The sequence below is a fragment of the Mustela putorius genome, unplaced genomic scaffold, assembly GCF_011764305.1.
Source record: "Mustela putorius furo isolate JIRA1106 unplaced genomic scaffold, ASM1176430v1.1 tig00003863_pilon_pilon_pilon, whole genome shotgun sequence".
NCBI classification, from domain to species: domain Eukaryota; kingdom Metazoa; phylum Chordata; class Mammalia; order Carnivora; family Mustelidae; genus Mustela; species Mustela putorius.
Window position 1 is genome coordinate 9,080,591 of NW_025422015.1, and position 17,230 is coordinate 9,097,820.

General features: G+C 39.9%; 1 protein-coding gene across 2 annotated transcripts in view; it reads right to left on the reverse strand.

Moving 5' to 3' along the window:
* Window positions 1-17,230, reverse strand: part of GRM1 (glutamate metabotropic receptor 1) — a 409,697-nt gene that overhangs the window by 52,598 nt on the left and 339,869 nt on the right. For both annotated transcript variants that reach the window (XM_004752768.3, XM_004752770.2), the window contains exon 6: window positions 12,444-12,612. In XM_004752768.3, the coding sequence (XP_004752825.1) occupies window positions 12,444-12,612 (169 nt within the window). The remainder of the gene's footprint in view (window positions 1-12,443; window positions 12,613-17,230) is intronic.

A 17,230-nucleotide genomic window follows, 5' to 3' on the forward strand; every position in this document is an offset into this window, starting at 1 on the left:
TATCTCCCTTTCGTCAGCTTTGTCTCTTTCTCTTACTATAAAAATAATGCTACTAATTCAACAAATTCAAAAGGTGGTAATGCTAAACAAATTGATTTTTGCAGAATGAATAGTGAGGGTAGATCTTGTGATTAGCTGGTACTTGGAAAGTATTTCAAATCAGGTTTTATATGACTGAATAAATGAATCAATAAATGATTAGCTTACCTCTTTAATAAATAATGAAAATGGAGCTGCTTAAATAGAGTTATACTTCATGATTTCTTCTTTGTTCTGCCATCAAGGATGTGTACTTTGGCATACATGTCTGTAATATTTGGTTTGCCTTTTTTTTTTTTTAATTTAAATTTTTTAAAGAGAGATTGGGGAAGGGATTGGGGAGGGTCAGAGGGGGAAAGAGAGAGAATCTTAAGTGGGCTCCATGCCCAGCACAGAGCTCAATGGGGGGCTGTTTCCCTAACTCTGAGATCATAATCTGAGCCGAAATCAAGAGTCAGATGCTTAACTGACTGAGCCACCCAGGAGCCCTTGACTTGTCTTTTCCAACTCTCAGTCACCCCTCTAGACTGAGGTTTTATCATTTACACCTGAATTCTTGTCCCTGCCTCCTAATCATACAACATTGCTCTAATTTCTTTTTGCACTAGAGTAACATGCACACAGCTGCCAAGATCACCCAAATAGCCCATGGCTCCTCAAGAGAAGGGACCAAGCTGACTTTCACTGTTTTCAGATTTAGTCATCAAGGGACAAATAGGTATCAAAAACACGCAGTGGTGGCCAATGGATGGGTATTGAATAAATCTTTTAAAAAAAAAAAAAACCACATTTATTCTTCTTCTACCCACTTAAGCCTCCATGTTGCATCACCACTTCCTCATATCAGGGAGATCATATGAAGAAGATGGGATTGGGAGGGAGACAAACTGTAAGTGACTCTTGATCTCACAAAACAAACTGAGGGTTGCCGGGGGGAGGGGGTTTGGGAGAAGGGGGTGGGATTATGGACATTGGGGAGGGTATGTGATTTGGTGAGTGCTGTGAAGTGTGTAAACCTGGTGATTCACAGACCTGTACCCCTGGGGATAAAAATATATGTTTATAAAAAATAAAAAATTAAAAAAATTAAAAAAATTAAAAAAAAAACCACAATTAAACCACTTAAAGAATTTTAGTGCCTCCCTGCCCCTATACCTTTGCAAAATAAGCTCTTCAGACAGGCATTCACTTAGTCCCTGGTCCTTGTTTCTGCACCAAAATTTTCTGTTATTAATTTCTTATATAAGTCTGCTGAATGAGGACAGAGCCTCTGTCCCAGCCCCTCATTGTGTCTTCATTAAGGTCCACATAATTGTCTGATTTGTTTTGGAGGAAGGTTTCAAGTACAGTAGAGACATCATTGAATTTGTGTTTCACCTGACTTGCTTTCTACAAGGAGTATTCTGGCTGCTATTGAAGAATAGAGTTTAAAGACAGAGAAAAAAGAATGAAGGGGTGTGTGTGTGTGTGTGTGTCTGTGGGTGTGTGTGTCTGTGTGTGTGCGCACACGCATGCTTCTGCGCCTTTTATATGTGTGTGTTTTAATCCATGGCTCTCACATGGAATCAACATAGTAAACAAATAAATATCTATATAATAGGTAAGTTTCATCCAGATACAGTTCTTTTTAATTCCTATTATTGTCTCTGATTTATATCCAAATCTTCCCAATAGCATATTATTGATTATTTTTATATTTTCTGTATCTTTATATGAGTCATGGTTACTGATATTTCTTTTGCATGTATAGCAGCCCCTCCTGATCCACAGTCAGTCTTTGTTCAGAAGCATACAATCCTCCTGACATATTATCAGGAGGTCAATAGCAGCCTAACAATTTATCACAGTGCCGACATCATTCACCTCACTTCATCTCATCACGTTTTATCATCTCATCATTTTATCATCTCAAATCATCCCAGAAAGAAGGCTAAGTACAGTATAGTAAGATATTTTGAAAAAGATAGAGACCACATTCACAAAACTTTTATTACAGGTTATTGTTATAATTTTTTTAATGTTTTAATTTTTTATAAACATATACTGTATTTTTAGCCCCAGGGGTACAGGTCTGTGAATCGCCAGGTTTACACTTTTCACAGCACTCACCCTAGCATAATATTGTTATAATTATTATGTGTCATTATCAGTTACTGCAATTAATCTTTTATTTATAAATTTTATTTATAAATTAAACTTTATCATAGGTATGTAGATCTAGGAGAAAACATCATATATATTAGTTTAGAACTATCTGTGGTTTTAGGAAGAGGGTGTCTTGGAACATATCCCCCAAATAAGAGGGGACTATTATATTTTTAATTTTTTTTTCAAGATTTTATTTATTTATTTGACAGAGAGAGATCACAAGTAGGCAGAGAGGAGGAAGCAGGCTCCTCCTGGATTCCTACCTGGACTGCTGAAGAAACATGAATCCTAGACCCTTTTCTAATAAAAGGGCAGAGAGCCTGATGGGGGGCTCAATCCCAGGATCCTGGGATCATGACCTGAGCCAAAGGCAGAGGCCCTAACCCACTGAGCCACCCAGGCTCCCCAAGAGGGGTCTATTATAGTATATATTCAGTAACTGACTAAAGTATGTTTTCACTTTTGTCACAAGTACTTTTTATGATATCTTTGAGTCACAATGACAGTTTTGATATTTTACTGAAAGTGCCCTTAAAGGACCAAGGCTTATTAAGGCCCAGAGCCTGCTTTGATTCTTTTTATGTCCTGTGCACACAGAGCTATTCATTATTAGTGAGACCAGGTGAGCTGCTGGTACATACAATGCCATGATTCAATTACATAGACCCTGTAGGAGTCTTAAAGTATTTATGCAAGGAAATCAAGTGTTCATTTTGTGACTAAGTTTCTGAAGTAACTTGAAATGGATTTTTTAAATTAAGGTTTTATTTAGAGAAAGGATATGAGTGCCTGGGTGGTTTGGTTGGTTAAGCATCAGACTCTTGATTTCAGATCATCAGGTCATGATCTCAGGGTCGAGAGATAGAGTCCCCTGTAAGGCTCCAGACTCTGTGGGGAGTCTTCTTAAGATTTTCTCCCTCTGCCCCTCCCTCCGCTTCTCCCCCAATATGCATGCATGCTTTCTTTCACATAAATAAATCTTAAAAAAAAAAAAAAGGAAAGAAAGAAAATAAATAGCATCTCAAGAGAATGTAATGAAGGAAAGATAACTGTGAATCAGAGGAAACAGAAAAAATTTTCTTCAGAAGAGAAATGCCCAAAAGACTAAACAGAATAGAGAAGCTGAGTCTACTCTGATGAGGACTGCAGGAGAGTCAGCTGCATGAGAGAAGAGCTAGCGCTGCCCTCTTCTTTCCTATCATGTCCTGTATGTGAGCTGGGGCAACAGTCAACTTGAGTGAGAAGTTTTTCTCCCACTCACTGAGTTCCTCAAAGGAAGTTTAAGTTTCCTTCACATTCACGGAGCTAGTGAAGTACGGAAGCTGAAGGGACTCCGTTTTAGAAAAGCTCCATCTCGTTTTTCTACAGGACCCCGATAATCATGTTTCATATTTTACTTCTAAACAAGTCGAGGAAGCTCTGTTCTCCTTTCAAGGGGGAAATAAAGTTAATTGTTCTCTGAATTTTGTTCTAAGCTCCAAATCCCTGATAGCACTTAAGAAAATCCAGATCCCAAACATGTCCCAGGATGTTCGCTTCAAACAAACCTCGGCTGATACTGGCATAAAGACTCAGCTTCCGCTACCTTATGGAATAACCTGTTCACCTGACACCTCGATTGGACTGGATTCCTACCTGGACTGCTGAAGAAACATGAATCCTAGACCCTTTTCTAATATAAACCTCTAACCCCAAACAATGACAAGATTCATTCTCCTTTCCTTTCTGAGTCTCCCAGATACTCTGTCTGCCATTCTCTGCCACTCATGCTATTCAATAAACTCTTCTTTCACTTTCTCTGGCTCCTGGTTTGTTTTATTTTGTTTTGTTTCATGTTTGATTTCTATCCTGTGTGAAGCAAAGGCCCTCTAGGTTGGTCTTATGGGATCTTCCTCTGGGTCCTCGTAACCATGCTACATCACTGGCATGGTTCTTGGCATATATTAATTACTCAATAATGCAGTGTAAATGAATTCAAAGAGAATGAAAAATTAAAGTTAAGAAAACCTTACAAAAACTAAATAAAAAATGCCAATGAAAAAACTCCCCACACTGTAATTTATTACAAGGAAAATGTAATAAAAATGGTATAGTAATATAAAATCATCACAAGAGCAGACATATATTGAACCAGGCTATATGCTAGGACCTTTGTACAAAATTACACTAACCCTGCACAACCACTCCAGGGGGTGGAGTTAATTATGTGAGTTCTGCAGGTGAGGAAGTCACTACAGAAGAGATCCATGTCTTGGGCAAATCTCAGTCATGTTATGTTCAGTTACTTTCAAAGCTAGGCTCTTCCCAGTGTAACAATGGCTGCCAGGGTGATGACATGTTGTGCTGAGAACAAAAATTACATCTCAGAGGCTGGTAGATATATACTCAATTAATCAACCTTTGTTTAGTGGTGCTGTGTGCCAGACATGGTGCTATACATGGCATAAATTTTTGAGAAACCCAATTGTTAAGGCTAAGGAGCTCAAAATCTAACGCAATGTGTTAGTGTAGCACCTAGGGGCCACATTTAAAGAGACACTCTCCTTCAGGGTTGTGTAAGTATGCACCCTGCACTTGCACAACCTTGAGAGTGAGAAACTCCTTAAATTCTTATACTTCAAGAACTCTTTACTTACAAAAACAAATGGGCCCTGTTTCTGCCACTGCCACTGTCCAATATCATGTGATTAGCAGCAGCACCTAGCAGGACTCATCCCCAGAAATTGGCAAGCTGGTCTGAAACTAGGGGGATCACCAACAACTTCAGTAAATGTGTGATTAGCATAGCTCTGGTCAACCTATGAGAGGCAAGCATATAGGTATTACTCAAAGTGGCTGTGGATAAATTAATAATTCCAAGAATTTCTCATTATGATTAGTGCTTAAAGAATTTTTTTTCTCATTCAGAGGGTCTATAATAATTTCATGTTTTCACATGCACAATAAGATACCAAAAAAAGGGTGTTTTATCTTCATTTTTTTTAAAAATCATAGCCAATATGTTTTTAGTCACCAGAGCAGATCGTATTGTTGTTATGCAATCACAGCCTTCTCAGATAAAAAGAAAAATTTTATATTCTTGTGGGAAATTTATATTCAGATATTGCCATCCTGCAGTGGGATTTAGAAAGTATTATATAATGGACAAAGCATATCATCATTTCACTTGGTTGTCAAAATGGCTGCATTAACTATGAACAGTTTAAGTGGGTAGTTTGCTTTGAATCACAAGAGAAAGAGAAAGTGGAGGTGGATAGGGCAGTTGTGGCTGATGATATTATAGCTAACTTCTTAACTCGGCTCATGGTTCTATGCGGATAATCTTATTTTGAGAAAACACAAGCTGAGGTATTAAGGCGTGGAGTTTCCTATTTGCACCTTACTTTCAAATGGCTCGGGTTCAGGGAGAACACTAGGTGGGGAAAAAGAGAGAGGAATAAAGAAATTAAGAGAAGGGTGCGGGGAGAGGAAATATAGTGAAGGATTCATAATTACTGATTGTAGTTGGTGGCTGCATGAGTGGTCAATTTAATGTGGTTTTTTTTTTTTTTCACATTTGAAAGTGAGGAAAAATGAGGGAAGTACTAACGAGATCAAAATTATGAGCAAATAGGAAGAAAGAGCAAATAGGAAGAAAGATATATCATTACAGATACAGGGAGTTTCCAGAGAGAATTTACAGCTAGTAGGCTTGCGATAACTTCAAAAAATTTCCGAAAGCTTCAGGCAAATGGGATGGATGGGCTGGGTAGTGGGGAGAGGCCATGACACACCCGTGCAAGCTACATAGTGACCAGGGAATAACGACTGCTTGCACCATGAGAATATTTGTTCAAGGTAGATGTCAGTTTAAAATGATTCTCTTGCCACCAAATTCAAGACAAAATTCCTCTTCCTACTGCCATGAAGAGAAGACAGCATATCCAAGCAATTTCAAAGCACACACACTGGAGGAGAATGAAACCATTCCAAATGCTGTGGCCTAACATATGAAAACAAAAATAGCTACAAGTATAAAGAACTGCAGCTACAGCATGACACACTTTGAACTCTGAATTTTGGAGCAATTGCAGATGGAAAAGCTGCACATAAAATAATTTGTCCTGCATTATCCATAATGTAACCTAAAAGAAAATCAGCAGGTGAGCTGATTCAGTGTGAGGGTAGGAAGAGTGCAAGGGGGTGCATCATATGAGTTCTTCCCACCCCACTGTTTTAACCTCCCAATCCCAGGTATTGGGATTAAAGGGAGAGTAGTATCTCCTCAAGTGGTAAATTACCAGGAAATGGTGCTATAGCCTCTCTTTGGTTATTTTATATTTTAATGAAACTTTTGCAATGTTCTCATCATTGCAAAATAAATGAAATGATAACACTTTTCAAAGTTCATCTATCTGATTTCACATAATACAATGTTTCATATTCTATCACATTATCAAAGTTGTTTTACTCCCTGAGGATATTTAATTGTAATATTGGCAGGTGTGTTGTGATCTGAAGTACAAACATTATGATAGGCCTATATTTTCTTTTCAACTTTGATACTGGATAGCATGGGCTCAAGACACATCTATTTCCTACAGTTATTTCTGCATGAAGGATTGTTGGCAAATAATATATGTTCTATCATATAAAATTCATCCTTATCACATTTATTTTATTATCATTTGGAAAGGTAGGGTGGCACTAATTGCTTGATGATTTTGGGTGAAATGGGGGTTCGGTCTTTCAGAGAGACAGCACCCCTTGCAGAATAATGCTGGAATTGGGTTAAATAAGCAACTGTAAATATAGAAAGAGTTCTTTCAAGAACAGGAAAATGTACAGAGGAAGAGAAAAATCATGCTAAAGAGGCTACAGAAAGAATGGTTTAAAAGCAGGCATTAAAGGATGATGTTGGGTGGCTAAAATGACAAATATTCTGGAATGTGAGGCTCTCATCCCTAATCTTTGCAGAGTCTTGAAATAAAAGATCTACAACAAAGCGGCTGCTTTTTAATCACTGGCCTATGTTGAAAGGTGATAATGTCAATGTGAAAATTAATATTAGCAATCATATATTGAAAGAAAGATATTACTAGAAACTATAAGTTTCCTACATTGGCAACTTCTCTCAAGGAGTTATACTTAGCTACAGAAAAATCCAAAGACAAACTCCTCTAGCAGCATTACCTAATCATGCTTATGGCATTATTAAATCTAAGGACACATAATTACATTAAAGGTCAATGTAAATGGTTTCTTGATAGACTGTCTGAGTGTTCTTTCATCTTTGAAGACATCTTGAATCATGAAAATGAACATGTCCCTTTCAGTTTGATACTGAACAATTCTGTGGTTTGGCCTATTTGCTGATCTAAATGGAATGGTAAACAGAGCGACATGGAAGCTGAAGTTGAGCAAAGGGCTTTAGCAGTTTTCAGTTAAAGAGTCTTCTGAGGTCCACACTGCTAATACCTTTTGAAAGTAAACTTTTATCTTTCCAATAGAAAATGCCAACAAATAGGAAGGAATCAGATTCATCCCTCGAAAGGAAATTAGTTAACTTTATTTCAAAGCCTGTAGTTTGTAAGGTATGTGTACCTGGGCTTTTCTATACGTATGTAAGGTGAATTTTATTATATGACAATATGGAATGTGTGAATGAGGAAACATTTGTGATGTATTCTATTATGTTCACGCAATTCTCCAGAATTCTGTTTTGACTGGCTGGGTGAGAATAGGAGGAATCAGGGCTCTTCATTCCTCATGCCCAAACCCCTAGCCCCAAAACCATCCTCTTAAGTAAAAACCCCAAAGGCAAACTTAAGGGGAGGAAAAAAAGAATAAGAGCCAGTGAAAAAAATCTGCAGGATCCTTTCCCTCAACTTCTCTACTGGTTTCCCTGCTTCTATTAAACTCTCCCAAGATCCCTCACTAATATTGCTTCCACAATTCTAGATTCTATTACCTATTAAAGTCGATCTCTATTTATAATTTTATTGTCAACTACTGAGAAAATAAGGCTTAGCAACTGAGACTTGCATTTGGAGGAAATAACATCATATCCTCTAATGACAGGTAGTTGAACAACCTGATGCAGTTCGCTGATGAGAGCTTCAGGCTGGCTCTGGGCCCAGCTTTGGCACTCTCTAGATTGAGAAGGCTTGAGGCAAGTGACTCAGCCTCTCTGGGCCTCAGATTTCTCATGGGGGCCATAGTATCAGCTTTAAAAGCATTGTTTTAAGGGATAATTAAAATGATGACTGTAATGCACCTATGGTTGTACTTGCACAAGAGTATGCTTGATAAACATTCATCTCTGACCTCTATTGTCTCCCTTCTCCTTCCTTTCACTGCCTCCTTTCGCTTTCCTGCCCCTTCTCGGCTCTTTCCTATCCTGCACCACACCAACAAAAATCGCTGCACACTTGATACGGGAGACCACCCTATGTGCCAGGGCTTTGGTGTTTGCTCACAGATCCATTGTCCACACGTTGTGTGCTGCCTCAGATGTTCTTCCTCAAGTCTGTCTCTTAAGCCCTTGGCCACTGGCTCTTGGGAAGTCCTGGACCCTTCTGCAACCCTTACCTCAGCCTCTATCACTGTTGCCTTATTTCAGGCTCCTCCACCTGTCTGTCTCTCCCTTGATTCCGTCACTGGGTTTCAGAAGAGACTCCATTGTACGCAGAAGTACACTGTACACAGAAACTCAGACCAGACTGCAGGGGACTTACAGAGGCTTTGGTCCCTAACTCTTTCTAATTTGAAAAAGGACCATGGAACGGGACATGGATTCTGGCTTCCCCAGTGGCTGCCTAAAGGGATCAGATGGTGTTACTTCCCATGAGCACACTTTGACCAGAGGAGCAGAAAATGGCATGGCACAGGTGCACACATCCTTCTCCCCTCTGCTCCAGTAGACAGTCTGAGCAGCCTGTTCAGAGGTCTCTGTGAAGCTGAACAACTAGTTGTATTCAGTGAAGTGGCATCCTGCTCAGTAAAGCATTGCTTCAGTGATGGTGGTGGTGCTGGTGTTTCTCCATGCTCCCATGGCTCCTTTCCCCTTCCCCTTCATTCTTGCATCTCTGAGATTCCTCTTCCCAGTAATGCATTAGCACTTAAGCCTTGCTTAGTCGTAAGGTCTCAAGAAACCTGCGAACTACATTGTCCAGGCTTTCTTGCTAATGTCTTCTGGATGGTGTTGACAAAATGCAAGGACCTAACGGGAGACCCAAGAAAAGGAGAGAGGAGAAGCCAAAGTATCCTCTCATGCCCAGTTCAGGGGGCATCTCAGGAGCAGCTGTGACTCCTCCTTGTGTCCCTCTGACCCAGGGTGAAGATGATTCTAGCTGTTGGTTACCTCTGAGGTGCCCTGGGAATCCTCTTTCACTTCTATAACCAATTTCTTATATTAAATTCCTTTTATCAAACAACCTGGCAAGGGTTCTTTCTTCCTGTCTGAACCCTGACTAATGTAACACACAACCATAAAATGTTTGATCTTATTTAACTGTGTTTATGGAAAGGTTAAAATAAATTTCTGTTTCTGTAAGATATTTACAAGATATTATATATATATTTCCAAAAACCAATAACATAAGAAAACTGGACTTTTAGCTACTTTGAGAGAAATTACCATAAGAGAGTTCTGTGGGTTATCATAAAGAGTCAAATCATTTATTTTAGCACTTTAAATGGCATTTGATATTCAAAATGAATACTCCTTTTCTCAACAGTGTATTACCCAGTTAATGCAAGGGCAAGTCCTACAATCCCCTCTCTCATTGCCTCTCTCCTTCCTGTCTTTGTAGTGGCTACTGAGGGATCTGGCTCTCTGCATCCTGGGCCTGGTAGGTGGCAAATTGGTGGTGTAAGAATCTAAGTGCTATCATTTGGTAAATGGGATTCAGATTTCATTTGTTTCCATACCTCCCCTGGTGCTTATGGGAAACAAACAAACATTCCACACACACCCCCACCTCCACTCCAGGTGCCATTGAGAACAGGCATATTTTCCTCCTGCAGGGTACAAAATATTTCTAAAATTAGACCCCAAGAGATTTGCATTTATAGCGAGTGCTCTGTAATGGCTCCGCGATGATTTCTGGGATCTTCTTCAATAACAAACACTGCATGGGCGTAATGCAAACGTGTTGCCAGAAATACTTTAGTATCTAGGCATAGAGATGTATGCAGACAGCCTTTCCTCTGAACTTGGGGAGGGAAGGCCTTTCTTCTGGACTGTACAAATCCGAATCCATACGGTATGTGAGGCTCTGTACATGGCCTGCCAGCAATCACAGCAATAGCAGGGAATTGTGAAAGGGGGCTGGAGTTCAGAGAATCTTTAGAATGATTAGTTTTCTCGTGCCAGGGTTGGTTGGTTTGTTTTTCTTACACTCTGAAAAACCCAACTTTTAGTTCCATAAACTGTTTTACAGTGGTTGTGTGCAGCATAGACAATGCTACCACACAAGCTGAAAAGGCCTGAGCCAGACATGTGATCCTTTTTGAGTCACAGAAGTCCATGAGCTCAGGGTTTCTCTTTTGTCCCCATGGTATGACCTCTGTCTCAAATGTCATGTTTCCTCACCATTCAGGAAGGATGACAAACATAGAATCCAGTGGTCTGGCATTTCGTGGAAATAGTCAAGAAGCTACAGGCCTCTGGATTTTAAACCACCAGAAAGCCTCACGTGGAAGAATTTCATCAGGACAAGAATCAGAAATGGGATTCCTGGGGAGGATCCGATCACACTGGGGTGGCTGCAAGCATGCTTTCACTGCTGAAACACTTCTGTGCAGAGTGGAAACTCATGGTATCTTCGAGCCTCCTGAACGCCCCCGCACTACTCCAACCTTGCAGGACTGCTTGCCCATATCTTCCCACAATCCAAGGACTAACCCTGGGCTTGGCAGGAGCACAAAGAAGGAGTCCAGCTGAATTGGTTAGAGTCATGACAATACTTAAGTACTTTAAATATCACACCTGCATAGAAGGCACAAGACATCTACAACTAGGGTGAATAAAATGAATATAGCTTTGTGTGTCAACCATACTCCATTTAAAAAAATGAAGATGCAATCAATCAACCCATCAATCAAACAAACTGGGGTGAATGGTCTCAGAAGTCTACTGCTTCCTCAGAGTATCCGGTATCACTGAGAGTTTGAGTTCATCACAATAGCTCTTCAAAAGATGTTGCGGTTTCCAAATCCTCTGCCTTCACGGAGCTGCAGATGTGAAGCTCTTCCATTTTCTGCACCAGCACTTCCGCACACGACCAGACTGCTCAGTGTACCTGTCAGGGCTTCTCCCTGCAGGGGCGGTCCACGGCTCCCAAGAAGGGCAGTGGTGGTGTGGCTGGAGGGGCCGGCGTGGCTGGAGGGGCCAGCACCTCCCACGGTGTCTACTCCAGCCCAGCTGTGCTGTGTGACATTTATGTGACAGCCTGTCTGCTCCCAGAGTTGAATCACAGAAAATTAGTGAGGGGAAAGACCTAGCAGGTCATTTAATCCATCCTCCTGCCAGTTGGCAATCACTGCCCTACACTCCATTTCCTAGTGTATCATCTAGTTTGGTTTTAAATAGCATGAATTCAGGGAGCATTGTTGCCATGTCTTCTTTACTAAGAATTCTCTCTAGATCTCCCAGCCAAAGGCGATGTGTATTTACCCTACTGTTATGCATACAGCTATATCATGGTTACTCACTTGCCCCAGGCTGATGAAAAAAAAAAAAAAGCTTCTAAGAATAATTAAGAAGTGAGGACTCTCTCTTGGCTAGAAAATGCCAATTTCAGGAAAAATTTAAAAATGTGGTGGTGAAAAGATAACTGATAAGCAGCTTCTGCAGTAGCTCATTTCAACTTCTTTTATGTTTATTATGCACTTATTTTGTATTGTTCAGCTTCTGCTTTCTTTAACAATAGCTACAACTATGACTAAGCATTATCACTGGTTTTGGTTTCCACATTTACTTGTTTTAATTTTTAATTCAAGTATTTGTCTCCTTGCTTTCTATATTGGATTGAAGATTCTGGCTCATCGATGCAATTCAGATAAGGACTATTCTTAAATATTTGAATGGTTTGCCTATTTCATTTCCTGATCTTTCTCTGTTTTCCCAATTTTAGCTAAACACAATTACAAAAACAGAAAGCTTGACACACCCTTTCTGAGCAGTCTTGTCTAAGAAAAATGTCTGTTTTTCTTTATATAGGCCCATGCAGGTGGTCTCTTCCTGTCCTAGAATACATCTGTGGTCAGCTTACCTTAATTTGACCCTTTAAGCAAGGCTCACTGCACACAGACCGTACCACTCCACTCTTGTTCATTTGGATTTTGTAATCATCGATGTTCAACACACCTTCGTGCCAGGTTCCTACATGTACGTAGTCATAGCGATTAGCTTCTGTGTACTGAAGATTCATGATATCATACCTACAGAGGAAACAACACATGTGTCTTGGAGAGTATAGGCATGATGCAGAAAATGGAAAAATTCAGTAAACAGACACACCAGAAGGAAGCTAAGAGCAAGGATCATCGCACTTCCTAATGCCTGTCAATATTTTATTTCATTTCTAAGGTTTCCTCTGATTTTCCAAAATGTGTTTCATCTACAGTCTGTGTATTGTCTATATCTGCTAAAGAATGTATTACTCCTACACTTTACTCTGTTAATTCTCCCCCCAAATAATCCTATATGTGCTGAGTTGTTTTTCATTTCCTTCAAATCATTACTCACTAATTTATTCTTTGAACGAGTCATGATTCTGGAGAACATTAATTTCTTAACTTGATTACTTTCATTCTAATGTCCTTTTTCACATTCAGTTGTCATTTTCATCACGCTGGATTAAGAGAAGTGAGTTTTACCAAGTCTGGAACCTATTTAAGGTGCTAATAAAGCAAGAAATCTGAGAAACACAGCTTTAATTAACAAGGATGTTGGGGATTTAACATCTTGAGCACTGACATTTAAACTGGTCTCTTCCCTGATTAGGACAAACATTTCTGAATCTAAATAATCGGCGTCAGTTATTCCAGTAATTTCAAATGCTGCAATGCTACACTATGGCAAAATCTACATTTTGAAATGCTCACTGCAGCTGAGTGTGCTCTGGGGGCCAGACCTCATCATTTTTCAGTGTGGACAATGGAGAACATTCTCCAAAGCAATGAAAAGAGCACTGGACTTGACATTCGAATGCGTAAGCTAGAATCTTTTTTCTAACATTTTCGCAATAGATTATACTACTTAGGAATGTCCCTGAACTCTTAAAGGTCCACGGGGTTCTTGTAGGGATTAATTAACATAAGCCACGTAAAAAAAAACGATTTCACAATTGCATATGTAAGGCAATATCACTACATCACTCATATTTATATTACTATGAATGTCCTAAAATACTCTGGTTATGTTCATTACCATAAGAAAACTGGAGAACAAAAGCTGTCTCTCTCGCAGTCATTGGAAATCCTCTGGCAATCATCAATCTTTCCGCCATGTTGCTATTTACTCCAAGTAAGCTGTAACTCATGTGGCAGTTTCCCAAAAATGTATGCCTGACTCCCTCTTACTGCTCTGCAAAATGGGATTCTTTTTGCTGCATTACCTGCGCAGTTCTCACGGTCCTGCACTGAATTTAAGAGGCATGGTTTCTTGCTCTTTGTGCTTGACCGGAAGAAATAGATGGCAACTACCGAACATGTATTCCTCTTCTTCACCTCCCAACCCCCAACACCCTTACCTAATCCATTTTGCAATTCTTTTTCTCTAACCAGATTCAGACTCAGAGTCCTCCTTAGCTCAGCACTCCCGGAAGCTATCATTAATCTCAGCGGGCATCCAAAACCTACTGGCTTTTTCTGGATTAGTTCTTTATCTAGATAACTATTATCCTTTGTTGGCTTTTCTGTCTGTTCTTAACATGCAAATGCATTCTGCCAACCACAGGATGGCTAGCGGCTTCTCCACATCCACATTCTGGCAATTTCTCTAAAGGGAAAGGGGACTCTGGGAGAAGAAAGGAAGTTTCTCCCCTACTTTTCCAGGAGAATGGAACCTACCAGGTGAGAAGGAAAAACCGGCACACCTGGAACACAGTATTAATCTCTTTGTTGTTCTGACTTTGGGCTGAAAAATAAAGGTTCTCATTCTTCTAGCTGTGGAGCCATCCCAGGATGTTCTGCAGAGTAGCTTTCTGAGGGATACCCAAGTGGCTATTAACCGCGTGCAGATGGCTCCTACACATCTTGAGGATCAGTGATGCTAATCTACATCTCCAAAACTTTGCATGTTAAAGTCATGGTTATAGAACCTATTGTGAATGTTTGGTGAATAATTTCCTTTTTCATTTCCTTTAATTTTTATGTTGTACCCCATTTTGTTGTTGACTCTCCTTAAATATTTTCACTGAAGACTTTGGTGCAATGCTGGCTTTATAGTATCTTTTTCCTATAAATCAGTTTGATGAGGAAACAGAAGGCAAACTGAGGACAAGGTAGAAGCTGACAACCCACAATACCCCTCCCCAAGATGGGATGTATGTGGCATTCCTCAGGCACTACTGCCTGCCCTAAAGCTAAGAAAAAGCAATTAGTTAACCTATAGAGATCACAGTCCTGTAAGACATGAGTCTCTTCCAGTTACAAACGTTCTAGCAATCTATGAGAACAAAGCATTTCTGTCAATAGCCTAGCTTCCAGAAGGAAATTTAGATATAATTATATGTCCTTATAGCCTGCAGTCCATTGACAGATACTTGAAGTGGGCAGAGTGCAATGTTCCTCCTGGAAGCTCCCAACTAACTTATGTTAATGCCTTGCTAGAGGGAAAAACAACCTTAACTTGAAAAAGGCAAGGCCTCTGGTATCCTGTGAGTCTTCTTTAACATAAGAAAATCCTTTCTAAACCTCACTTTCCCTTATAGTCCCCAACCCCATAGTATATAATCAGCTACCCCTCACAAAGCCTGGGCAGTAGCTTTTTCTGCCCATGGGTCCTGTCCCCACGCTTTAATAAAACTACCATTTTGCACCAGAGACATTTGAAGAATTTTTTCTTGTCATGGGCTCCATACCTCACCCCACTGAATCTCACCTATATTCCAAAACCACATCAAGTTTCCTTTTTAAAAAAGATTTTATTTATTTATTTGACAGAAGGAAACACAGTGAGAGAGGGAATACAAGCAGGGTCAATGGGAGAGGGTAAAGCAGGCTTCCCACTGAGCAGGGAGCCTGATGCCATGGCGGGCCCTGGGATCATGACCTGAGCCGAAGGCAGATACTTAACCCACTGAGCCACCCAGGCACCCTCACATCAAGTTTTCTAAGTCTTATTTCAATCCTCATTTGCTCTTCAATAGGAGAAATCAGTTCACACTTTATTAGCATTTAGAAACTGAAAAATTCATAACATTTTGGCATGAAAACACGTTTTTAAAAAGCTCCAAAAGCCAGAGGACAAAAATACTGAAAGATACCAAGGGAAAAAACTGAGACACTAAACAGAAGCCTTCCCCTGTGCTATGTGTGTTAATGAACACTGCTCTTTTCTCTTGACCCCAGAGTCCCTCCTCAGCATGTTGGCATTTATTTGGAATATCCTCATGCTGTACATTACAATTGTATAGCATCCTCTCGATGCACTCAGTTTATGCTGCATGATGATTAACTAAAATAATCACAAGAGGGACCAAGAGCATGCATGGTGGTATGAGAGGGCGTAAGAGCAGAGGGAGGTGGTTAAAACAGAAGCTGAGCGCAGATTAAGCTGACCAGTTTCAAGCATGAGGAAATGATCCTTGAAAAGGAACCCAGGGGAAAGCTCATAATTTGAACATGTAATTACACGTGGAGGAAAAACAAGCTAAAACTATGTGCCTATATTTTGGATAACTTGCAAATAAAGAGAGCAGGAGGAAACTCGTATGTATGGAGCGTCTAAAAGGCATCTGGTCCTGTAGAGTGCACACTGTGTACATTGCCTTAGAGAATCATGAAGGAAGGTTCCTATTCCAAATCTTACAGTTTAGGGAGCCTAGTTTCCAGTGGAACCCAGGATGACAACCATGGGCTTGAAGGAGAGAGTGCTCAGTGTTTTGAATCTCAGGTCCATTTGTTCCTGCTGGTACTGTTTCCCAGAGTGCCCAGCACCTGGAAGATTTCCACATCCCCAGGCCCTAAATTATTCAATCCACCCCACTCACATTTGGATCTACATCTCCTCCTACCTAACTGGCAGCCTGGAAGGAATCGGATAAATTCGTCATTGTCTGAACGTTGTCTGAGCACGGCACACAAAACTTTAAGCTTATATGAAGGAAGAGATATGTTGAGAATTACTTAGGGTCAGATAGTCTCTAACAGTATCTTTGAAATGACATTAAGCAGGCTGCCAGCATCTTTGCCTAATTTTAGGATTAGCTAAAAGGCAGCGTGATGTGGCAAAAAGATTATAAGCGTCAGATTTAGATGGCATTGCCTCTACCAGCGACTCTCTGCATGAATTTAGGTGAGTTTCTTAGTTTCTCTGACACTCAGTTTATCATCTGTAAAAGAGGATAATGATATGCCTATAGCAATGAGGATTAAATGATTTGATGTTCCATTTTAACACAACATATGCTTTCCTAAAATTTCTCATTCTGTAAAATCATATACTGGAAGATAACAGGGCTTATGAGAAGGGGAAAAAAAAACAACAAAAAACAACCAAGATTGTGGGCATACTGTATAGCAGCCAAGCTGAGGGCCTTTTTCTTTCCTTTAGCAGACTTTAATCTTTTCCCACGATTCTGATTATCCCTTGCCTAGAAAAATTCATATGAACGAACACAACTGCTCTTTAAACTGACATCATTCTCTATCAGTCACATGTGAGCTAACATATCATAAAAGCAGCTATTGCAGAACAGAGTGTGTATAAAATGACTTGGGGAAAAACATATATATTTGTTAGGTTTCATTTTTCTTTGCTTCCTGAATAATTCTTTGGAAACCATAGAGAGTTGACAGCAGAAAGAAAACTCTTTTCTTTTTTGTTTCAAGA